This window comes from Chrysemys picta, chromosome 7, assembly GCF_011386835.1.
Source record: "Chrysemys picta bellii isolate R12L10 chromosome 7, ASM1138683v2, whole genome shotgun sequence".
NCBI lineage: Eukaryota > Metazoa > Chordata > Testudines > Emydidae > Chrysemys > Chrysemys picta.
Window position 1 is genome coordinate 89,338,172 of NC_088797.1, and position 25,797 is coordinate 89,363,968.

Sequence of the window (25,797 nt, forward strand, 5' to 3'; positions counted from 1 at the left end):
GAAACAAAATGTTGGATGTCTTCCAGTTAAACTTTTATTAAAGCAAGACAGACTTGTTCAGATTGGGCCCACATACAGATACTGTTGGCACAAAATCATTTTTCAGCCACTTGAGGTAGTTCAAATAAACAAAAGCCAAGTTTGGTCACGAGCTTTCTTTCAAATACAATGGTGTTAAGAAATGTTTTTTATTCTGAGGATGTCCAGTACTAACCTGAGAAAAATAAGCGCAACTTCAAAGGAAAAAAAAGTTACAGCAACCAAGTTGTACTTTTGTATATCTTTATTTAAATAAATTAGAAAAATGCTTATAGAAAAATATATTAAAATACCCAGGCTGGTAAATCTACAATTCTCCATTATTTGAAGAAATCTGTATAGTTTTCACTACTCATCAAAACTGCTTACACTGAAGTTTTCGTACTTTAGAAACTGTGTGCGTCTGTGGGTGCTTTTTGGGCAGACAGATGCTTGTGCATATCAACAGCAAAAAGTAGAAGACAGAAGAGGGTACTACTGTTGGTGTGTGATCTCTCTATTATATCCTTCTTGACATAGCAGCATTTCAAGAGGATCTGCATCTCATCCACATTTTAGCCACTAAAATGAAACATTTATTAATGGCTAAAAGAGACAAAAAAAATTGTGAGTGGCCAAGAAAAAGAAAGCAAGACCTGGAGTCTTCCCAGAGTGCCAGTATCACCTAGATTATGATCTTTATATTGGATACACAGCTTTTATAATAGAGATAGGAAATTTTCATTCAAATCAGAACAATCTTTACAATTTTTCTAAAATATACTAGCACAAGAGAAAACTGTGCTTTATTCCCAAGGCAACTTTTTGCATTTAACAAATCAGACAAACTTTTATCAGGTAAGTATTTTGCACACACATCTAAAGCCACGTAAAACATATTGAAGTGTTTAGTACTGAAACCATTCATAGTGTCTGCTATACCATTGCTACTCTGCAGGATGGGATTAGAAGCACAAACCGGCCTCTGAACCAGGATAACAGATTAATCCGTTGCTCTGCTATTAATGCATCTATGGTCTGAATTTTCAGGTAAATGCACCCCCATACTCTGTAGGATGTTAGAGGCAGGTCCTGCAAGTCCAGCTTGAGCACTATATGATTCCAGCAGGTTAGTCACTAGGTTCAGATCTACATCCACAGGTGTCAAATCAGTATCTCCTGCATCAGAATCATCTTCTAAGGCGCAGTCAGCATCTCGAGACAGAGGTTCTTTAGCAGAACTAGCCTGTAGCACATACAGAGAGTAAATTTTAAAGACAAATATTTGATTACATGTAGGTTCTTTATGACAATCACTGGTGGTACATGGTGAAAAGCAACCATACGGGAGAAGCTCCTGACTAAGACAGCAGGGAAGGCACAGACTGATCTATGAAACTACCAGAATTACTCTGCACAATCAAGGCAGGGGAGGAAAAAAAACACCCACCACAAGTGAGTTAAGCAGATAGTTTAGAAGCCAAGTTAAAGTCCAGTATGTCCCACACAGTCATGGAGGGCAGGAGTTCATGAACCAAACAATCACACTATCAGAATCATCATGCAGAAGAAGTCCCAAGAGAAGGCTATAGAGAAATGAAGCCAGGATTTGAAGCTACTGTGGAAGCCAAAAGTTTAGCTTTTTTATATACAGAATCAGTCTAGTGGTATAGCTACAGCACACATTGTTTGCATGTAGGATATTTCTTTGGAAAGAGTTCCTGATCTCTGAGCATGTGCATCAGCCACGGATGCTTAGATTATTATTCTACTCCCTACCTCCTCTTTCACAGAAGGAGATAAATTACAAAAACCCAAAGCATACATACCACTTTCCTTGGGGTGACGAAGCTTTTACCAACATTGGTGTGCGTCAGTTCGCAGTCCATGTCATCCATGTATGATCTGAGACTTCCTATCATTTTGTTTGGCAATGCCTTTTCCTCTTGACCATGGGCTTCAGAATCCAAGTCTTCATCGCTGTCCAAGAACTCAAACTGCTCCTCCTCATCCAGATCATCTGAGTCCAGCTCTTCTGAGTCTGCGCCTATATACAAATCAAGTCAATGCAATGTATATGGATGGCCAGGAAACAGAGTAGCAAGTTAATAAAGAAACTAGATCTCACCTAATATTCTGTCTAAAGCATTTGTAAAAGAGTCAACATCAAAGGTGACACAGGCCTCAGCAGGTGACCTGAAATTTAAGAACAATTACTCCATAAATCCATTCTCTTGTACATCTGGTGTGGTATCCTTGGGCAAGAACTTTTTGCATCAACCATGGCAGAATTAGGAGTGAAAAGTTTGGGGTGTTGGACTGGTGATCTAGTGGCAGTGCAATACACTGCCATGCTCAAGGGCTTAGCCCTAGGACAGCAGGTGCTGAGAGTGACATGGAAAATCGTGCACATGGAAAGCTGACATGGAGTGGGGAGGATAGTGAGAGTCTCACATTGCTCCCTGTTGGATGAATTGCGTGCCCATCAACCCAAGGAAGACATGATCAGTATTCTTTTGGGGAGAAGGGGAGGCATGCTATGCTATGCAGAGCCTTCAAGAGAATGTCTGGGAAAAACACCCGTGGACTTGATTTATCCAAATATGAGATCAGAATATTGTTTGAGAGAGAATCTTAAAAATCACCTTCTCTGAATGTGTCAGACATCTGCACACATGATCAAAATCAAGTTCTTACACTTTAAAGTGGGTAAAAATAAGGGGAGTGGGAACTGATGAGGCTCTAAATTTGTTAATAGATGTTCATATGTAGGATTATGCTTCTAGTCTTAGTATTAATATAGCTATTTAAAAAATTCACAACAGTCCACTCAAAATAGCCAACTCTCAAGCTCTTAAAAATAAGGACTTGCTACACATTCTCAACATCCATAATGCTGAAACAGAAACACCACTGCACCTTCTACTTACTTGTAAGTAAGAGGTGGCTGTTAATGTTTATGCTGAATATCTTGCTAAGTGTAACAAGAAACTTAGCAGCTGTGTTACTGTCAAATAAGCAAGTGAGAAAATACTGAAACACCCACAGTGAGGATTTTTTTCACTCTTTGGGCTATGTTTTGGAATGTGCAGCACTTCCTTATTTTTGTTAGATATAAGAAAGTAGGTGTTACACACGGATACCACACTGCTGTTCTGCACTGCTTACTTGGAATGTTTACCTTTATGAATTCTAAGGTATTATGCTAATGTATGGTCTTCATCTTAAGAGGTCTGGCACGCCCAACATAGCCATAAATTATAATTTTGTCTATGTGCAGCCTGATTAGGGACATTTTTAGTAATTCTCTGTGGTTAGAAAAGTTCACAATACACAATAAGACAACGATCCTCAGATGTATACAATCCAAAGAGCCCCAATGTTGTTCAGACACTATGGTGATGGGCACGAGGAACCTAAGTTAAGAAAATGGATTCACACAGAAAACTGAAGTGAGAGTTTTTGAAAATAAGACAGCTTTCAGATATTTTTACTGGTAGTAGCTCAACATGTTATAAAAGTGTATATAAACTAAGAATGTAATTCTGTTTCAGGGTTCTAGTGACATTAACAAATCACTCAAGCTTAGCTATGCTGGCTTGAAAAGCTGAACCCTTACCAGAATTGCAGCATTACTAACAGGGTTGCAACATAAAAGAGCAATGCACTACATACACCATGCCAGATATTTAAACAAATACCATGGAGTTTCTGCTCCTTCATGTGTTGAGACTTTAGATATAAAAGCCTTCATGCTTTCAGTGACCTCTGCCAAATCATACTTCTGATCTTCCTCATTTGAGGGAGGAATTGACTCATTTCTACCTGATGCCTCACTCAGGATCTGATCCAGATCATCTGGAGAGATCTCCAACCAACCATCATCTGAAATAACAGAAAGGGAGCATATTTGTCAACCTACAAGATCAAATTTGGAATACGGTCACTTTAAAATGGGGGAAATATTCATCAGTAAGATGAATGTTAACACAATGCCTACTTATTGTAAATCATGAATACTTTATATGGAAATTCTGAAATGTTTGATAATGAGAAAAGCTATAAAGGGGTTGGTGGAAGAGGTCACTTGACAAATACGTCTGACACCATTTTATCACACTGGGCCAACAGACCAGCTCGTATTTGGTGGCTTACACAAAACAAACTGGTTGTCCAAACTAGTAGAGAGTTCTCCACTAGCAAGATCACAAAAAAGCTTGTGGCAGTCTCAGGACAAAGGCTGAAATTGAATATACGTGGAGACTGAACTTCTGTAGCCATTTGTTATATAAAGAGCAGTGCCTAATTTCCCATGACACCACCTTCACTCACCATCCTCAGGAGGAAGACTGGCAGCTTCTTTTTCAAGTTCATCCAAATCAAAGGACAACGTCTGTAGCAAGGTCAAGATTTCTTCACCTGGACTCATAGCAACAGAGCTAAAAGAAAAAACCCCCCACATCTGTAAAAATCCCATGAAATCTAATTGAACATACAGACATTAACAATATCAGTTTACAGTAACTCTTACCTTTCAGGCTTGATAGACTGCTGGAAGTAATTCTCTGCCATATGCAGCTGGTCCAGGTACTTAGCAGATCCTTCCAGTTCTCCCTGTTTAAAACAGGTCACCAACACTAGTGTATCAAATCCTCCCTCAACTTCCTTTTCATAGCAGTGTCCAGAGGAACTGCCACTAGTAGTGAAATGGGGATGAATATCACAATGTAGTTTCCTTGCTTAGTTATTGGTAGGGCCCTACCAAATTCATTGGCCATGAAAAATGCGTTACGGACCATGAAATCTGGTCTTTTGTGTGCTTTTACCCTATACTGTACAGATTTTACAGGAGAGACCAGCGTTTCTCAAACTGGGGGTCCTGATCCAAAAGGGAGTTGCAGGGGGGGTCACAAGGTTATTTTATCCTTACTTCTGTGCTGCTGCTTCATAACTGGGTGGCCAAAGAGTGGCAGCTGCTGACTGAGGGCCCAGCTCTGTAGGCAGCAGTACAGAAGGGTAGCAATACCATACCATACCATCCTTACTTCTGCACTGCTGCTGGCAGCTGCTCTGCCTTCAGAGCTGGGCTCCTAGCCAGCAGCTGCTGCTCTCCAGCTGCTCAGCTCTGAAGGCAGCGCTGCCACCAGCGGCAGCGCAGAAATCAGGGTAGCGGTATCACAACCCCCCTACAATAACCTTGTGATTCCCTCCCCCCCCACCCAAAAACCCAAAAGCCTCCTTTATGGGTCAGGACCCCTACAGTTACAACACCGTGAAATTTCAGATGTAAATAGCTGAAATCATGAAATTTATTATTTTTAAAATCCTCTGACGGTGAAATTGACCAAAATGGGCTGTGAATTTGGTAGGGCCCAAGTTATTGGTTTGCATATACTGGCTCTTTAGGAACAAATCCTACTTAGTGCAGCCTGGAGTAAACGGGAGCAATTAAGCAGTGACTGTAACAATGTTGGTTTGTAGTGTTATTGTAGCAGTGTTGGTCCTAGAATACTAGAGACACAAGGCAGGTGAGGTAAATCTATTATTGGACCAACTTCTATTGGTGAAAGAGAAGTTTTCGAGATTACACAGATATTACCTCATGCATCTAGTCTCTCTAGCAACAATGAGGTAAATTATACTACTTTTCCCACTTACACACAAAGTAGAGGGCAGAAAATGGGCATACGTTTTGCTAATAGTAGGGCATGAATTAAAAAGAAAAGAAAACATGCCAAAAAAATGTTATGCAGCAATATAGTTGATCTTACACACAAAGAAACCAGGAAATGCAAAGTTATGGTTCCCACACCAGCAACCACACTGAATATATTAATATATAACAAAAAAGAGGCAGGGTTACAGCTGCTGTGAGAACCATAGATGAATTTCCTGATGTTTGCACATTTACATTCGTAAGTGTGGCGTTGCAGGAATGTACTTTTTTTTTGCATTTAATAATATTTTTGCAAACATTCTAAAAAGGTTAGGACTTGTCAACTTAAACTATAAGCCAAGGAATGATAGGTCAGAATTAGGAGAGTTTTTGTTTGTTTGTTTGTTTTTGTTTTTTTAAATCATCAGCTGCAGAAGACCAGAGGGATCAGCATGCATCATGTTAAATTCCAAGTGTGGAATTTAAGTATATTTGATTTGTGAAACAAAATCGTTACAAAACTATATTCCCAATACATTTACTATTTCATATTATTGTTTTCAATATATACAAATAAAAGCACTTGCATGTAACAGCACTTGTAATTTTGGCTTCCTTCAAGTCTATCCTTTCATTCATGGTAGGTAGGAGCTCATCCCCAAATCCTACAATGTCTTTTCATTTGTGAAGACATTTTATTCTAAACTATTTGGTGGGGTAGAGGAAGGGAAAGAAAAGGTACTGTATACAGAATTTAGGAGTGGTCTCTCCCATGACATGAGCTTATCTTTCATGATGAGAGGAATTATGTCCCTCAGCCTCTACCTAAATTCTGCCTGAAATTTGAAAGCTGGTTTTGTTTTTCCCGAGTTATACAAAGAGAGACCGAGACAGTTCCTTACCTTGAAATAATTATTTGTCTTCAGGCTGTTGAGGAAACTGGCCCAAAAGGGGGTGTTTAATACTTGCCTCTTGGAATCAGGAGAAACTTTATTGCACTTGGAGCATAATATTTCAAAGCCATGAGCCTATATAAAAGAGATACAGGAAACATAGGTTCTTAAATATGACACGTTTGTTGAAGTTCGCTTTAAATGACTGCACAAAGAACTCAGTAGTGGTAAGCTCCTGACTCTGTCACAAGATAAATGATTTGATGCCTGCTCCCTGGAACATGATAGCCTCAGAGTACCGCAGAGGCAGAGTTCTCAACTTCCAGAATAGCAAGGAGGTGGCCCATGATCAGGGATCCTAGAAATCCATTTGCTGCAAGGAAAAAAGTGGATTTTTTTTTTTTTAAATAGAGAATCCTTTATTTCTTTACATTTTGTGGGAAACTATATATATTAGTAGAACCCCAATTATCTGATCTAATTGGGACTGGGGCCAGATCGGATAATCAAAAATTCAGATAATCAGGAGAATAGGTAGGACTTGGACTGTCAGCCCTGGGTGGTAGGTCTTTGGCGGTCACCTTAAAAATTGTAAATATATCAATAAAACACTGTGTTCAACTGATATCTATATATATTGTGGCTAGAGAAACTAAAGTTCAGCAATTCATTTCAATCGCAGAAAAAGACGGATTTTTATGGGATTTTTTTAATCAGAGCATTTTGGGGTTTTTATCATGGGAAAGTAGGATCCCTGCCCATGACACTCAGCAGCAATCCTAACAAATGATTAAGATGTGTTGACAGGCTTCAAGAGGAGGCCCATCTATTTCTCCTGGGCTGCAAGGACAAAGGAGATCTTTCATCTTCGCAAAGGTCTCATTTCCATTTTCCTAGAATAAAACTTAGTTTTTCAACAAAGACAATATGGTGGTAAGAATATCTGGATCCTTCTGGTACAACTTCCAGTGGAGGAGATACACTAGTAACCAGTTACGGGTTCCTATTTTTCTAGGACAGACAACTCTCCTGCAAGAAGAGTGGAAGATTCTCTTTAATGACTTGGGAGAAGCATAGCTGGGAACTAGATTGAGATTGGGGGAGGGAGAGAGTAAAGTTTGAGAAAAAGGAATGGATTTACTTAAAGGGTAAGTACTTGGAGGAAATACCTATGCCCAATCTGTAAAAACAGTCCTCTACAGCTGTCTGATACAGCATCCTTTTGGGGATGTAAGTTGCTGTTTGGCTCCAAGTTCTCTCTGTAAGCAAGCCAGGGGAAAATAAAGAGGTACCCCTAATGATTTAACCACCCCCCAAAATATGAACTAGAGGGGAAAACAAAAACAAAACATAAGTGTAGGAGACATGTAAAAAAGACATTACCAGTTTCATGCCTAGCTCATGTGCTTTGTATTGATGGTGTACAGGAGAAGGCAATGTATATCCACTGCGTCTGTCTGGAACAAACTTCTGCTGCATTAATTGTGCATATAAACATTTAGTGAATGTGACCTGTAAATATCAAAATTAAAAATAATTATACATATTGTAGCATGATTTTCTAGAAGAGATACCAACTTAAATAAAAAGCCATACTTTTGTCTGAATTTTATTTTACACCTGCAGTTGTTACAAGTAACACCTACAATGGTAATTAAAGATTGGTGATTTCCCCCCCATTTTTATGTCATAATTCCAATATTCTCCTTCTGGGAGCTGGATGACTTCAGTGAGGCCTTATTGTATAAATAAAGTCAGCAGGTGGCTGCTTAGAGGCCTCACTCTGGTGAAGAATGGGGTTGGGAGCAATGGAAGGAAGAAAAAAAGAGTGGCAAAGTACCATCCACCCTGCCCAATAAGGTTTGAAAAAGGAGTTTCCCCTAGTTATTGGGGCAGAAAGAGAAAGAAAGCATAGATAAAAGGAATTTAGACTTTCTAATTTTAGGGTTGCTTTGGGGAACGATGGCACAAAACTTTTTATAGTCTATAATCATCTAGTTCCCATTACTGTTTGACTATATAGCGGCAGGACACAACATTCCTAAAGCAAACAGTAATTCATGACTGCCCTCAAGAAAAATTAATTAGCAAACATACTGTTTTAAAATTGAAAGCCATACATTTCCTAACATGACTACAGAACAACAAAAAGAACAGGAGTACTTGTGGCATCCGAAGAAGTGGGCTGTAGCCCACGAAAGCTTATGCTCAAATAAATTTGTTAGTCTCTAAGGTGCCACAAGTACTCCTGTTCTTTTTGCGGATACAGACTAACACGGCTGCTACTCTGAAACAGAACAGTATATCCATCAATCAAGCAGTCAGTAGAATGGCAATAAGTTAAAGGCAGAAAGATCACTTACTGAAGTCATAATACGTGTGTTGGGCAAGAAAGTTTTGAAAGGGCGACATGCTTGTAAGTCAATGGGATCTCGCAGATAAAAGGCCTGGACTGCTGCAGCTACCAGTGCAGGGCGATGCTTCAACACTACCACAATGCCCACTGGAAGGTAACAGTGGGCTTGGTGAAGGGAGGCCTGGACTTTCTCAGGATACCTGTGGCAGGAAAAATACAAAAAATACTACAGACATGACCAGCCATTTAATATAGGCCTGTTTCCTCTTTCATTTAATATCAGAATGTACATTATGCCAGATTATTAAAATAATCTGAAATCAAATTAGAATACTAGTCAATAATGTTTCTGCAATGTTTCTACAAGAGACTTGCATAGCCAATCTTTTTTGACAAGATCAGTGAAATCCCATTCCCCACCCCCCATTTTGGGGAAATGCATCATTTTGAACTAGCCCAACAGGCTAGCTGTATAGCTTCTTTGTAATAAGCAGAGGAGTCAAATTACAGTCATTTTGCTCAGCCCTAGTTTCGTCTTCTGTGAAGGAATTTCTACCACCAATCCAGTGACCCTTACTGACCATTCCTGAATGCAAGTTGATGGTCTGAAGGACATTCTACTTCTGTCTCTCAGCTGAGAGCCCAGACACACACTTCTATGGAAAGGCCGAAATTGCTGTCAGCCTTCCTGGAAGTCGAATGAAGAAAGAGTGTTGTCCTTTTGTAAAAGACTAGAATTTAGTCCTGAACCACTGAGGTGTCAGTTCTGAGATCAGAATATAGTGTATGGGCCTAGCGTTGTTAGGGTCCCCCTCATAAGAATGCCAAAGAAATTAGCACAGATCTGTCAGGATAGGAGTAACCTCATCATAGTTAACAGGAAAATGGTTTAGATACCATGGATACATAAGATATGGGAGGTAAGTTCCCTAGAGAGCTCAGTATCAGAACATTCTGGTAAAGAATATCAGAAAAAATAATCCACATACCCACTGATGCGTTTATATACTGCTGTTCTAATAGATTTTGTGGCCAGGAAGTCCTCTGGGTGTGCGGACAATAGCATTAATGTCTGCAGGATTGTTGGATTGGTGTCAGGTAGCCAAGGCTCCTCTCCAGGAGTCTTTGGCTGTGGGATGATGCACAATTCTCCTCGGTGGAAAAAAACCTGACAAAATGTAACATGTTCATTAGGCAAAATTTTGCTAGTGTTCCATAGCGGTCTTAATTAATGAATGACTGGTGAATTTATACATAGTTACAAAAACATTCTCCATGTGAAGGGATGGTTAGAGAGGATCGAAATGGCACATCAGAAGGAACATCTATATTCACACATAGATTAATGAATTTATCTATTATATGGACTTTTTTGGATTTCTCCAAACTACAGAGAACACATTAGAAATTAGGAGTATGAGAAGAGAACTGATGCAAGAAGCAGAAGTTGAGGAAAGGAGGTAATTATTCAGAGAGCCTCATTGGGTGCAGTGAAGACTCATGACTCAATCATTGATTCAGAACAATTCTGACGGCAACAGGTCCAGTCAAATGAATTTTTAATTTATTTCAGTTTCTATAACAGCACAAATAGCATGCTTGGTCTTCTATCAGAGGTCTCCTCACTAAGGGCTGGTCCACACTAGCCCCCCACTTCGAACTAAGATACGCAACTTCAGCTACGTTATTCACGTAGCTGAAGTCGAACTATCTTAGTTCGAACTTACCGCGGGTCCACACGCGGCAGGCAGGCTCCCCCGTCGACTCCGCGTACTCCTCTCGCCGAGCAGGAGTACCGGCGTCGATGGGGAGCACTTCCGGGATCGATCCCAGAAGATCGATTGCTTACCGCCGGACCCGGAGGTAAGTATAGACGTACCCTTAGAGAAAGGAGGTAAGGAGGCTTAGGATCAAATCTCAGTACTGACACTGCCTGGCTGTGTAATCGCTCTGTGTCTCAGGGTATGTCTTCACTACCCGCCGTATCAGCGGGTAACAATCGACTTATCCGGGATCGATATATTGCATCTCGTTAAGACACGATATATCGATCCCCGAACGCGGTCACCGTCAACTCCAGAACTCCACCAGAGCGAGCGGCGGTAGTGCAGTCAACAGGGGAGCCGCGGCCACCGATCCTGTGCCGTCTGGACCCCAGGTAATTCGATCCAAGATACGCAACTAGCGTAGCTGAAGTCAAAGTATCTTGGATCGATCGCCCCACCTCCCCCTCGCCCCCCGCAGTGTAGACCAGCCCTCAGTTTCCCCATCTGTAGAACAGAGAACACTTCTCTCTCCTTGCTGAACATTTGTAAAGCACTTTTGATCTCCTTGTAAAGGAGCTAAAATAGCTCTATATGTCCAAAGAAGGTTGCGTAGTTTTTGTTTGTTTGTGGGGTGTTTTTGTTTTGTTTTTTCCAAATAAAGAGCATTCGGGAGAAAAAACAGCCCTGCCAATAAGTATCATTCCATCCTGTCATTTAAACTAAGTGCTGCCAAGACACTCACTTATATTTACTGATTATATAATATCAGTAGTGCCACACACAGGCTACATCAGCATTTACACTGTTTTATGTAATATTGATATTATGTACCCAGAAGTTCCAGTAACTTTAAAGGTAAAACAAAAATGTTAAGCATGGTCTGTGTGATAGAACCATTTTGTGAGGAAAAAGTATGCTGAGTAATCACACTTGCTTAACTACTAGAGAATATTTCTTACTAACAAATTTAGATGACATGTATAGCTTCAAATGAATGGGATGATAGAACACATAATGTGTTCAACTGCTAAGCCTGTAGTAAATTTTCGTGGTAGGCATAGTTATTAAAAAACAGAACAGAAGAAGGGTAGACTGTGGTCAAAGAGATCAAGCAGCTGATCACAAGACTCTGGTTCAGTCCAGAGATGCCTTTACGAACAATGTGCCAAGTGTAGATTTGCGATGGAGATAGGAGAATAAGACAGGTCAACTAATTTCATTTGTAGCTTAAGCTGGGATTTGATTTTAAGTCTGCAGGGGTGAAAGAATACTGCAGTGAACTCAATACAATATTGAGTCACCTGCCCACTTGCATAACAATTTCACCTACCCGATTGGCACTATTTTCAGGTGTTAACCACTTTGGGAGGAAGTCAGCTGCTTCTATCAGCAGGAACTCACCATCATTGTCATCAACCCTAACCAAATAGAAATCAGTGTCTTATTAAACATGGCCCTGTATAGCACAATGACAAATAATTATCAGTTATTGTTTCAGTGAAAGGGGGCTTCATCACTTTACAAAAAACACCCCACATTCATTGTTAAAGATTTTTTCCCCTCTTAATCCTCTAAAACAAGACAGAAATGTACCATTACATGGTTAGAGGTTTCAGCTGCCTGCTCCTTTTAGGAAAGGCATTTCCCCTTTTACTTGGTAGCAGCCTTAAATAGGGTTTCCACGATTTTTTTTTGCATGTTCCTATATGGAAGTCACCTAACGTTTCCTCCACTTGAACGAGTTCTTTCATTGATAGTAAATTACGAGGTCTGCAAAATTTTTAGTCACATTTGTATTATGAACAAGAATAGGACTCATTTATTTGGGCCATGTACACCTCTATCTCGACATAAGCTGTCCTTGGGAGCCAAAAAATCTTACCGCGTTTTTGATATAACGCAGTTTCACCTATCTTGCTTTGATCCACTGGAGTGCGCAGCCCCACTCCCCCAGAGCACTGCTTTACCGTGTTATATAAGGTCACGTTATATCAGGGTAAAGGTGTATTAGGAAAAGATTGGAAACATGCAATATGCTCAAGTACAGTTTATATAGAAACACAATTAAGAACAAGACTGGGGGAATATTATTTCTATACACAGATGCTGCAATGTCAAGCACTAACTATACTGTAGTCTGGTCACCCTAAAAGGCACTTTTATTTCATCTATCCTAGAGAAGAGTAAAATTTAAAATTAAGAAGATATTGTTATATAGTAATCCTAAAATTCAAACTACAGAGATTTGTATTCTCCCTCAGGCCCTGGTACACCAAAGCACTTAAGCACATGCTTAACTAAGTTCAAAGGGACTATGCATGTGCTTAAAATTAAGCACATGATTACGCACTTTGCTGAATTGGGCCCTCAATGAACAGTCTATAGAAAGACCAGCAAAACAGAAAAATTACTTGTGTACTTTTCTGAACATACTAACAGTGGACAACTCAACTGCTAATCTCTTTTTCCTTACTTTCTCCTATATGACAAGAAACCATTAGTACAAAGCCACTACAATGATTTCTATTTTCAATAAATACTTCACAAACTCAGATGTCTGACATGAACACTGGAGCCAGGTCTATTACAGACCTATATTGGTATAAGAATATTGCTCCAGGGTGTAAAAAATCCACACCCGAGTGACGTAGTTATATTGACCTAACTCCCCATGTAGACAGTGTTATGTTGATGAGAGTGTTTCTCCCATTGACATAGCCATCGCCTCTTGAGAAGGTGGATTAACTATGCTAACAGGAAAAGCTCTCCCATCAGCATAGGAGCATCTTCACTTCAGCAATGCAGCTGCGCCGACGCAGCGTTTTAAGTGTAGACCTGGGATCCAGCCTACACGTACTGAAGTAAATGGTAAGACTCCAGTTAACACTTTCAAGCTGTTTTAGAAGGAAAAGTTGTTTGTCTTTTGTTTTCCCCATCTTGACAACAGAAAAATGTTTTTGAAAAAGCAATCTAATATTATCCTGGTGAGGTTTAGAGTACAGCAATAGCTGTCATTGAAGGAGCTTAAAAGTCTTTAATTTACAGTTTCACAAAACGCTGAAAATGTGTTAGAGGTACCTTGCTGCTAATTCTGGAAACTTCTTTGTTATTTGCTGTATGAGGTACACAATAAACCATTCATCTTCAATATTATCCCCAAATTTAGTCACACCACCAATATGTGCAGGGATATCTCCTGAGAGGAGGCATTAAAAAAAGAATTCAAGACAGAAGTTAAGCAGTATCATCTCTATTAATGGTCTGTAAAACATGGTCAATCTATTCATTATGTATCAGGAGTAGCTGTGTTAGTCTGTATGCACAAAAACAATGAGCAGTCTGGTGGCACCTTAAAGACTAATGCCCAAATAAATCTTTTAATCTTTAAGGTGCCACCGGACTACTCGTTGTTTCAATCTATTCACTGTGTCAGCGGTTCTCAAACTTTAGCAACCTGAGGACCCCCATTTTGATTTATAATTTTTCAGGGATCCCCAAGCTCCCCCTGCCCTGCTCAGCCCCAGGCCCCGCCCCCACTCTACCTCTTCCCCCCAGGTCTCCCTCTGCTCCCTCCGTTGCTCGCTCTCCCCCACCCTCACTCACTTTCACCAGGCTGGGGCAGGAGGAGATGCGGGATGCAGGCTCTGGGTGGGAGTTTGGGTACAGGAGGGGGTGCGGGCTCTGGAAGGGAGGTTGGGTGTGGGCTTTGGGCTCAGGTGTGGGAGGGGGTGAGGGTTGCGGGCTCTGGTCAGGCGGCGCTTACCTCGGGCATCTCCTGAAAGCAACCAGCACATCTCTCTGGCAGCGGTTCTTAGGCGGGACAGCCGGGGGTGGGGGGGCAGGGGGGAGAGGTGTCTCCAAGAGCTGACCCTGCCCACAAGCACCGCCCCCACAGCTCCGATTGGCTACAGTTCCCAGCTAATGGGAGCTGTGGAGTCGGCGCTTGGGGCGGGGGCAGCACGCAGAGACCCTCGCTGGCCACTTCCTGGAGTGGCGCGGAGCCAGGGCAAGCAGGGAGCCTGCTTTAGCCCCGCCGGACTTTTAGCACCTAAAATCTCCCGGGTTGGCTTCAGTAGGCTCCGGGAGATAGAGGGAGGGGGAGGAGTTGATCAGCAGGGCCCATGGACCCCCTGGAGTACCCTCAGGGACTCCAGTTTGAGAAATGCTGCACTATATAGTATAATTGGGGATGGGGAGAAATGGGACAGAACATGACTCAGTAGTTGAAATGGTGAATGTTTTGTGCTAGTAGTTCTGTTAACAGCAATATCAAACAGAAAGAAAGCAAGATAAACAGCAGGCAACCTTAGTGAGAACTGCAGTACCAACACAACAAAATATGGAGAATGATTCGCAACTTTTCACTTGAGGAAAGGGGTTAAACTAACAATACTATAAAAAAACTGAGTTTTCAGTGAACAAACTCATAACAGCTTCAGTTTCTCCTCCTCTTGGGCCCAAAGATATACAGACATCACTCAGTAATACCACCAGCATATTTTATTTTCATAGTAGTAGCCAGTCATTAAACAGGTGGAAATCCAACCCTATACCAGATGAAAACAAATGCAGTAGTTTTACCTTTAGTAGGTTTGTATTCGAGATTAAAAGGTTGATTTTGCCAGATATAAGAAACTAAGACTGGTGCAAACTGGGCCAATATCCTCTCAATGTACTGCTGAAGAACTTCTCTGTGTTGGTCTGGGTCACCTGGTTCAAGAGGTATCAGAAAGAGTTGGTACTGCACTGCATCGTCTACAGTTGCCAATCTCAGCTCCCCTTCCATTCTGAACTTTTATAAAGTGTCCTTCAAAAAACAAACCAAATAGATTCAATCATTCAAAACCAGTAAATATTAAATAACCCATCCTCCAAAATGATATATTCAGCCATGTTATCAATTCAAAACATCCCTGACACTCTTCTACATTGCCCCAGCCAGTCACATCCGATAAGAAAACCCTTTATTTACTCTATGGAGCAAACCAATTCTACAGCACAGAGAAGCCTTAAAAGTTGTCCCCAAAGAAGTATAAACAGGAGAACTCAGCCCTATTTCAGGCAATCTGTATCCAGAGCCATGGCAACGGGTGCCACAGACACACATCACGGTCATCCCCGAAAGAGACACTGGCCTGTCACCAACCTCCACCCCCACGTGGCCACCATCACAGCCACAGAAGGGAGCGGGTCCCGCTGCCCTTCTCCGCGCAGGGCTAATGCCTCGCGGCCTCTTCTCCGCAAACTGCACCAGCGGCTTCCGACACCCCCGTGACTACTGCGCCCAGCCCGGACACCCTGACCCGACCAACCGCAGCGGCTTCCCGGGGAGCTGCGGGCGCAGAGCGCCTGGCGAGGCCCCGGCGCGCGAGTGCGAGCGTTAGACCGCCCGGCCTGGCGCCCCCAGGGGAGTGCGGGCGGCGTAGGCCACCCGCCACCCGAGGCCGGAGAACGTGGGAAGCTCGATCGCGGAGGGCCACGAGCACCAAGGACTCAGCTCACGGCGCCACGGCCCGTGGCAGCCTGCGCTCACCCCTCACCAGGCTGCGCGCTCCCTGCTGCGCCAGTCATCACCGCGCGCCCGCAGCAGCCCCACTTCCGCTCGGGGGCGGGGCGTCGCCATGGCGGCCGGAGGCAGAGCCAGGCGGCCGGAGAAGCCGCGATGAAGGATGAGGATGATCTCGCGATACACGCGGAAGCCGGTGCCCCCCGATGCCCTGGAGATGTGAGTGCCCCCGTCGCTGCAGCCCCTGCAGCCCGGCTAGGGCCAGCTCTGGCCCGCACGCGGGAGGTTTGGCGGTAACAGGCCCAACGGCCGAGCCCTCACTGCTCCCCACCCTGACAGCAGTACCCTCCCAGCCTGACAGCCGCACCCCCACACAGGGCCTGCCCCCCCCCCCCCCGGCGTGACAGCAACAACCCGCACATAGGGCCCGAGCCTGACAGCAGCTCCCCCCACAGGGCCCAGCCCCTCACCCCCGGCCTGACTGCAGCACAGGCCCCAAGATCCCCGCCCCCCTCATAATATAAGTGTGGGTTTCAAGTAAAACATGAAATAGTGCGAGAATTGTAATCAAGTTGCCAGAGTTGGCTACATTGGGTATTTCACAGGAGCTGCTCTAAGAATAGCTAGACCAGGAGTGGACAACCTGAGCCTGAGATGGAGCCAGAATTTACCAATGTACATTGCCAAAGAGCCACAGTAATAGGTCAGCAGTTCCCGGGGCCTCCCCACACCTCCGCATCAGCTGTTCTTGGGGTGCAGGAGGCGCTGGGGGTGGGGAGGAACAAGGGCACAGCAGGTCAGGGGAGGGGGCAGGAAGGGGTGGAGTGGGGGCAGGACCTGTGGCACAGCCCTCCCCCCCCCCCCATTGGAAAGTTGGCACCTGTAGCTCCAGCTCCGGAGTCAGTGCCTATACAAGGAGCCACATATTAACTTCTGAAGGGCTGCATGTGGCTCCGGAGCCACAGGTTAGCCACCCCTGAGCTAGAGCTATCATTCTTTGATTCTTTAGGGTGACAGTAGTTTAGTAAACAGAAATCTACAACATAACTCAGGACCACATTTGCCGTTGAGATTGTGTTGCGGCCCCATCTTAACCTAAGTTTCTTTGAAGTATAGAAAATGATAGCCAAAATAAAGTGTGAAGGAACCTGTGTTTTTTTAAAAGGTTTGTTAAAATCTAAATAATAAACAAAATAAATACAACTATTAATGTAAATAAAATACTTATATTGTTTATGATAAGTGTTGTCATATATTTATGTTATTCTAAAAACATTAATTTGATGAATTATGGCCTAATAAGCTTAGTTTAAAGGAGACAGTGGATCCTAAACTAAGATCTTTTATCTCAAGCTTCATTCTGGAGTTAATTTGTATGTTTAAAGTCTAAGACTTTGATGAGAATAGTGATTTGTAACGGAATACTGGTAGATATTTAATATAGTGGCACTAATCCTCTAGGGATATAAAGACAGTTCAGGTGTGCATGTTACTGTTTCCTTGAAAATCAGCAAAAACCTCTAATCCCCTGGAACTCTGCAGAAGTTTTGAGTTGTGGGGTTTATTCTCAGAACTAATGTCAAATTGAGCTTATTTATTTTATGTTTCTTTTAGCCATGGACTTGTAAAGCATGCTTTAGAGCATCATCCCCTGCCAGAGCCACTAGATGACATTTACACAGCTACTCCGGCCACTGAAAGCTATGAAGAATTCTTGAGGTATCTGGAGTAATAAAATATTTTTGTCAGGAGACCACAGAGAAACAGACAACTTTTGTGTTCTGTCCGCATTATAAAGATATCACAGTGACACAGTCTATAATATTAGGTGGTATATATGTTGATTCACAGTGGCGTGACTCCACAGTATAACTACGCTACTAATGCTTGACCTCAGAAATCTGCACTTGCACAGGTTGCCAGTGAAATTAATGGGACTCTGCCTGTGCAAAGAGGTCCCCAACATAGAACAGCTTCTTGGATTGGGGTCATAATGAGGATGGAGACAATTAAATCCCAGCACTGTCCCCTTCCCAGCAGCTTGACCCAGGCTTCTCACTAGAGTAGTGATTCTATGCCTTGCTGATTGCCCTCTCTTTCATTTTGGCAAGACAATATGATATATTTTTTCAAGCCCTAGTATACATGTATGGGAACACATGTAGTTTTGGGGAATAATTTTCAGAATAGTTAAATCCTTTTGATCTGTCACAGCTTGTGAATATTGTGGGTCATCTCATTTTTATGCTAGAAGCAGGAGAGAGGGAGAGTGATTTTCTGAGTTGTGGAGAAGATAAACTGGTAATTCTCTATGTAGTTAAAGGGAAAAGGTAGTAAAATAACTCTGGGAAAATGAACATGTCAAGAGCCTAATCCTGCAGCCCTCTACTGGAATTTAAACTGTTATAAATATGCCTTTCTATACATGAAAAATAGTTTACTCATCCACATATTTGTGAATGTATCTCATGAGAATTTTTTTCTCTCCTACCCCCAAAAATGTGCATTTTAGGGAGTCTGAAACCTTGAAGGAATCAAATTACCCAGATATTACTGCAGCTGACAATGGGAGCTCATGGTCTGCTAGTCAGAGTTACACAGGCACCTCCACTGAAGACAGCTCAGTCTTCTCTTGGGGTTACGATGTGAGTAGAACACAGTCCTCCGGCATAAAATTATCAGAGATAGTTGAAAGGTTGTGCTGACACATTTCAAATAGCATTTTGAATAAATTTCTTTGCAAAATCCAGGTTAAGGTGAGAACTGTAAATATTGCAATGGTATTTGCTATGGGAAAAGAAACAGAGTCTTTCTCCCTCAACCCGTCCCAACTCTCTTTTCTTTATTGTCTAATCAGGACATGTTGTGCTAATACCTGAATATCTTTTAGTCTGCATTTTTAGCTTAAAACTTTCGGATCACAGGTAATTTGATGAGTAAAGGTAATGTATACAGCATATATGCCATAATGTTGAACCTCATATGCCAGTGTGTGGTTTTCATATGGTTGGATTTATCAAACTGTATTTTGGAAACCTCTGTGCTTCTCAAAGCATATTAAAGCCACTGAAATTTTTTCTCTTTTAAAAAATGTATTTCTCTTTCATATGCCGACACCGGCTCTGATTAACAGGTGCTATTGCTCTCTCCGCAGTGGAGACAGAAAAATTGTTGAATTTTAAATGACTTGAGAAGCATCCTCAGTTGTTTACTGGCTACATAGAGGATTTGGTACCTATCAACTCTTGATTACTGTTCAGTGTCATAAATTTGTGGCAACATCTAATACCACTTAGCATTGTTTTTACATTCTCTATCACCATCTCTGGCATGATTAATTTTCCATTTCACTGAAATTTGGTTGAGTCTTATTTTTTCATGTTTCCAGGTAATTTACTTGAATTGCCATGTCTCAACTGACAATTTTCTTTCTCATTATTGATTTAAAACAAATATTCTAAAACCTTCTGTTAAACCATCCAATAGGGACAGTGCTGATCTAAATTTTGTGTGTACATGGGATCAGCACTTACATCAATCCGTGTTCTCTCCAGTGGAAAGATGTCTTAAGGTTAACATGCCTCTCTGAGAGAGGTCCTTATTGTTTAAGTTAATCCTGCTAAAGTTTAAGTAAATGAATGTTTTTTTTTCAATTAAGGTGGCTTAAAAAAATTCTCACCCCAAATCCTCCCCTTTAACATTTTTTTTTTGATAATTTTCCTTCCTAGGAATTTGATAAAGCTGCCACACGACAAGTTCAACAGATGTTCAGACACATTGATGAGCTTTTATATGAACAGAAAGAAAGTGTGCATGTTGAGGGTCTGCAAGAAGAGTGCCAACAATGGACATCTAGCTTTCCTCATCTCAGGTATTTTATTGATGGATTAATGCTGGTAATGTCACAGAATTATTACAGAACCAAATTGCTAGTGGTGGAAATGGCTGTATTTTTAAACATTGTTAGAATTGATGTGTGTGTGAGTGATTATACAATATGAGGAGATAAAATTGTCTGTCTGCTCCCACTCCTCCCCCACCAGTGCAAGGCTCATATTTAGTTCCTTCAGGTGCTTGGAAGACTGTTGATATTTTCCAATGCGTTGGGCCCTAAAATAGCAACTTTTTCTTAGAAGTGATAGATGTTTATTTTTTGATAATTAAAAAACACCAATAATTCATCCCTCCTCTACAAATGAATAGCTTGCCAGTTATGGTGGCTGTTTGGAGACTTAAATCTTATTCTTACATTTGACAGATTTGCTAATGCTTTAAGGCATTAATGTTAGAAGAGGAGAAAGCAAAATAATTCTCTTAACACGTATTCATGATGCCATGCAATATGTGTAGAGAAAATACCTCAAACCACATTAAAATATAATCTGCAAAGCAGAAAATTTCTCATTTGACAAGTATATTATCAAAGCTATCTGTGTGAGAGACAAACAACCTCACTATTTTTATGGTGTTCATATGGCTTCTCGATAAACTTTGTTTACTTTCTTGTATAATAAATCATTCAGCCATTTTACCTATCACATTGTCTGATTTTTCAAATTTTCTTTTTAATATTATAGGATTTTGGGGAAGCAGGTAGTAATCCCCACAGATGAAGGTTTTGGGTGGTATTCAAGTTCACCTTCTAGCAGCTTAGGTTCAGTGGATGTCAGCCCAGTACAAGAAAGAGATTATAGTGAGTAAGTATCAGTAGATTTCTCAGATTGTACCAGTGTATGAAGGTGATTTTTCTGCTCAAGGATTGCAACAATCAATTTATTTTCTTAATTTATGAGTTGTATATAAAGTCAAGCTTCAGCATTTTTTGTTTGGTAGGTTTTTGGACAAAGCATGGATTAGTAGCCAAAAGAAAAGAGTTACTAGATTCAGGATGGTTAGACCTTCCAGATGAGTCTATTGTTGAGGTGCAGTAGACTACAAATTGACCTAATAAGTTGATAGTTAGCTTTTTGAGGATTTCTATATATAGTAATTGCCAGTGACATTCATTAACTATTAATGTTTGTACAGTTCTTTAAAGATATAAAGCACTTTTTTCTTTACAATTGTTTTATAAACTTATTCTCTGAGACTGTAGACTCTTGATAAGCATTAAAAATATACAGCATTAAAATCCACAATATGCAGGCTTACTGTCCTCTCCAATACCTAACCCATTAATGTACCCATTTGGTCTTCCATCTTATGTGTCTCAGTCGACCATACAGGAAAAGCTAAATTCTACTGTTATAAATAGAATAACAAATTTCTTTTATTTTCGAAAAATATTTTGTTTGTTAAGGTTTAGTATTTTGGGCAAGAAGATACCTCTCTGTGTTACTCCCGTTCATAAAGATGTTGACTTTTCAAAACCTCCTACTGTTTGCTCTGTGGAGAGTGAAGAAGGTGAAGATGGAGTAATTGTCTCTGAAGGAATAATGGAGGAATATTTAGCATTTGACTGCAGAGATGTGTAGGTATCGAATATTAATCTATCACAATACCTCTAATACTGGTGGCTTGGAATTTCTGTTGCTAAATGATAATATATTACGTTCGTTCTTGACATTGGGATGACAATTTATATGACAAAACAATACTTTCACTGAATCTTCTCTCACGTCATCCAACTAGAGAAATTTAAAATGTTTAAGGCTGGAGAGGCGCTTGCAAACCTATGGAGGTCTATCTATCTCCTTGAATTAGTAATTTTGCTATGCTATATTTTTCCCCTCAAAGTATTTGTCTTAATTCCTTTTTATAACTGTTCGTACTAGTTGCTTCTGTTTCTGGCCTGGGTGGTTTATAACATAATAGCCGAGGGTCTGTTACATGATTCTGAATGTCAAGTTTGTTACTAGTTGTTAAGTATCAACAATGTGCTTGGTGCTGTTTCTGCATTTCAGTGTCCAGATTGCTAGTGTTTATGTAGTATTAGATCTTTCCACCTCCTTAAGAGCAATTAAGTTGTTCTGGATTCACTATTTATGAGAAAATAATTTACATTTGTTTCCATCAAAAGAAGGAAATTAAGAGTGTCAGTTGGAAACACCACTTATTTTGTGCAACTTGCCCAATGGAAACAAAAGTAAGTAAGAAATCTGTATGACCTGTTGGTTTGTTAGTTGGTCACAAGTTAATTAGTTTGAAAAAACAAAGTCACTTATGTGTACAGATCATGAGTTTCTGATTGGTGTATGGCAGTGATTTTCAAACTTTTTAGGCTGGATACCCCTTTCCAAATAATGTAGTCTATTGCGTACCCCCATCTGAGATAGGTAGAGGTGACGTGTGTGTGTGTGGGGGCGCACACAGGGTCAGCCCCTCACCCCCAGATTTCTGCCTTCCATTTAGCAACAGCTTCTAGAGGTTTTCAAACTCTTGGAAGGCGCAGAGGAATTTTCAAGCGACGCCAGGTGGCTCGGGCCAGCCCTGTGCCACAGGACTCTGGGAGGGAGCACCATCTCTACCTGTTGACTCACCTCAGTGGGCCACTGCATCCTGTCTGGGTTGAGGGGCACAACCAAAAATTGTAACTCAAAGGGGGGGCCCCCGAACACTATCCACCATTACATGATTTTTCTCATGTACCTGTAGGGGTACAGCTACAGTTTGAAAACCATTGTATGGCATGTGCTGACCAGACCAGTAGGAGATGGGTATTGCAGTGAACAAACAGCAGAGAATTCTGTAAGGTATTAAGTAGTCAGTATAGAAAACTCCTTTAACACTGGCCCTTCCTTATCTTCAAAATGTGTAGCTTTTTATGTTAAATATTAAATAGAAGTATTGATGCTGTAATAAATAGATGCTGAAATATTTTTTATTCTGTGTCAGCATGTGAAATCTTTTGGCTGACCCATCATGTTCTTGAATGCAGCAGACATCTCCTGGCCTTCAGAACTTAGTACCCCTCCTGTCTTGTGGAAGCTCCTGCAGCTGGGGTCTCTTGCTGCCCCTGAGCTTTCTTTTTATATATATTAAATTCAAGAGCTTTATTTCTTTTTAATTCTCTGAAATTAAGTTGGTTCTGTAGTCTAAGTATTTGGTGGCTGTTATGTCAACAGGCAGGAAATGCTACTAAACAACTGCAGTTAGTTGCCTTTCTCTCCAAAATTAGGGACTTTGTAGTGTTGTGCATTCAAGACTGCTGCCTAGTGGGGAGATGCATGAAGATAATAGTCCCATTGGAAGTTAAGTACTCAAATTGTAAATATTAATATATATTTTTTATAAAGCACTTTTTATTCATGAATCTCAAAGCGCTTTACCAAGGAGGATAAATATCATTATACTCATTTTACAGATCAGAAAATCAAGGCACAGAGAGGTAAAGTGATTTAGTGAATATCACACAGATCAGTGGCAGACTCTGAAATATATTCTCATGTCAGCGCTCTATCCACAGAAGCGTGCTCCCTCCAATTCTAGATTCAGTGGGTTATCTGCTCTTATTTGTTGAGTACACTGCCACCCCTCAACAAACAATAATCTGTGAGAAATACGCCATTTCCGTTGAAGTCATTTCTTGTAATCATGTAGACAGATGTCCTGAACCTACCCATTTTAACTTAAAAGGAAATAGAACCAAAGTCTAACAGAGGTGCACATATGTAACAGACATATAACCAGCCATTTAAAACATTAAATGATTACAACAAGAATGCAAAGGATAGAGAAAGCAGTTTGTTTAAGCCAAGATAGAAATCTTGCTCACCCTCTCTTTACAGGGAGGAAGAGTTGCATGAAAGGAAAATGGGACTCTCATCTGACAGACAGAAATTAGGTTTCCCTCCTATATCTCCATGTTACTGCATGAAGGATGCTGTGCTCACATATGTGTTTGATGATGTGTGGAGTGAAGTCCTGGGCTCTGTAGAGGAGTTAATCTGCCGGCACTGGGAAGGATCAGTCTCCGGTAAGGATCAGTGTTGAAATAAAATTTGAAATGGATGTAATACTTTTAATGCTCTCTTTAAAAAGGATACTCTTTGGAGTGCTTAAAATTAGTAAGCCTTAGCCTCATAGGATATACTGTATTTCTGGAGACAATATTTGTACATTAAATCATACTTTAAAGAGAGGTAGTCAGTACTTTTTATTACTTAGTATAATTTGTATACCTTCCATAGTTTCCAATATTATTTTAGAATCCTATAAATAACACTTGTCGCTCTATTCCATTTGGGAAACACTGTTTGTCTTCCTACTACCCCAAAATAATCAGTTCACTAGTGTCTTTGATAACCACACAGGTTTGAAGTACGCTTATTTCATCTTTTGGTTAGCTGCTGTCCTGCATCATCAGAGCAGAGATATTGCAGTAATGTATTGGTAGTGTTTTGTTTTTGTTTTTTTAAAGAGTGGTGAATGGGGTAAATTGAAAAATAAAAAAATATTTGAGATAGTACTCCCCACCACATTATATTTTCAAGGGATGTTAAAATCGGTAGTTGATATTACTGTTTAAACAACTTATCACCTGCCAGCCTGTGAGAAAAATCATGGGATCCATATTTGCAGAGTAGGATTTTTTTACTACTGTATGGAATGGAATAAAAGAGAGACACATTTTGGTGATGACCCTTTAATGACAACAGTACCTTGATTTTTCAACTTGATGAGACATGAATTTAACAATATTAAACAGAGTTAAAAACACTTGAGTGAAATCTATCCAAAAAGAGCCTAAAATCTTTGGATTCAAAGTATTGCCCATAGAAATGGCATTGCTGATAGTTTGTAGTGATGTGGATTCTCCACTCTTCTTGTTTTGTATAGATGATGAAAAAAAAGTCATAACTGTAGAAACAATGAGAATGGATCCTGGAAGCCCTTTTCTGCAGTTTGAACCTCTGCCATTGGTGTTACCTCGAGTGCCACAAGCTAAAATGCCCTCCATCACCTCAAATTTGGTAAGCTCTACTGGCCAAGTGGTTAAGGTTGAGTTGGAGTAACACTGCCTGGCCAGAGAGGCTAAAGTTTTTTAGAGGGAGATTTGTGCTTTGACCTCTTCTTAAAATTAGAAGCATGATCACTAACTGCCCTTTCTAAAACTTTAGTTTTGTTATGTCTCACAGTCACAATTGTTTTTTATCCCTGTTTTGCTGTTTTAAATGCTGTTGTTGTTTTGTAGTATCATTTATAATGGACCAAGGTACGGTGAGTTTTGGATGGTAATTGTGTAGATTCTTTCCATGCTTAACATTGCTTGAGTTAAATTGTGAGGTTCTGATTAGCGTGCACAAGAGATGTCTTAGTCACTGTCAGCCCAGCCATTTCCAAGGTCATTAGAAATTAGAGATTAGAGTCTAGTCTCTGTGAAGTGGTAAGTGACTCTACATTTAAAACATGATTTTTTTTAGATACTGATTCTGGCCCTGCATGTTCTACTTTAGGATTAGATGTCCCTAAAGTGGAAAGCACCAAAAATGTTATCTATATTCCATCAGTTTTTAACTCAATTCTTTCCTTTTTATTTCTTTCTTCCCACTTTTCCTGTATAATCCTCTACCTCTTCCTCATGTTTGCCTTATTGTATGTATAGTGCCCACAACCCAGAGGTAGCCGCAAAACCAAAAAGAGGAGAAAATCACCTCAAGTAT

General features: G+C 40.8%; 2 protein-coding genes across 19 annotated transcripts in view; one reads left to right on the top strand and one right to left on the bottom strand.

Moving 5' to 3' along the window:
• Positions 1-11: 11 nt before the first annotated feature.
• Positions 12-16,345, bottom strand: ECD (ecdysoneless cell cycle regulator). 7 transcript variants are annotated; one of them, XM_005301730.3, is made up of 14 exons: positions 16,223-16,345; positions 15,271-15,496; positions 13,768-13,885; positions 12,020-12,107; positions 9,913-10,091; positions 8,931-9,123; positions 7,951-8,079; positions 6,577-6,702; positions 4,550-4,632; positions 4,351-4,457; positions 3,720-3,903; positions 2,147-2,214; positions 1,848-2,059; positions 12-1,264 (listed from the first exon to the last, which is right to left on the bottom strand). In XM_005301730.3, exons 2-14 carry the CDS (start codon positions 15,473-15,475, stop codon positions 1,022-1,024), a joined length of 1,935 nt encoding a protein of 644 aa, XP_005301787.1. In that variant the 5' UTR covers positions 15,476-15,496; positions 16,223-16,345; the 3' UTR covers positions 12-1,021. The 7 variants fall into 7 exon arrangements, with proteins under 7 accessions (XP_005301787.1, XP_005301784.1, XP_065408077.1 ...); XM_005301727.3 differs by having other exon boundaries at positions 1,848-2,065; XM_065552005.1 differs by having other exon boundaries at positions 16,230-16,317.
• The window catches only part of FAM149B1 (family with sequence similarity 149 member B1), a 24,301-nt gene continuing 14,763 nt past the window's right edge, over positions 16,260-25,797 (top strand). The window contains exons 1-10 of one of the 12 annotated variants that reach the window (XM_024107545.3): positions 16,260-16,414; positions 17,810-17,914; positions 18,708-18,840; positions 19,924-20,066; positions 20,773-20,892; positions 21,495-21,665; positions 22,215-22,280; positions 23,923-24,110; positions 24,974-25,107; positions 25,740-25,793. In XM_024107545.3, coding sequence (XP_023963313.2) covers positions 16,359-16,414; positions 17,810-17,914; positions 18,708-18,840; positions 19,924-20,066; positions 20,773-20,892; positions 21,495-21,665; positions 22,215-22,280; positions 23,923-24,110; positions 24,974-25,107; positions 25,740-25,793 — 1,170 coding nt within the window. In that variant the 5' untranslated portion in view covers positions 16,260-16,358. The remainder of the gene's footprint in view (positions 16,415-17,809; positions 17,915-18,707; positions 18,841-19,923; positions 20,067-20,772; positions 20,893-21,494; positions 21,666-22,214; positions 22,281-23,922; positions 24,111-24,973; positions 25,108-25,739; positions 25,794-25,797) is intronic. The other 11 variants (XM_024107546.3, XM_024107547.3, XM_024107548.3 and 8 more) reach the window with 11 other exon arrangements.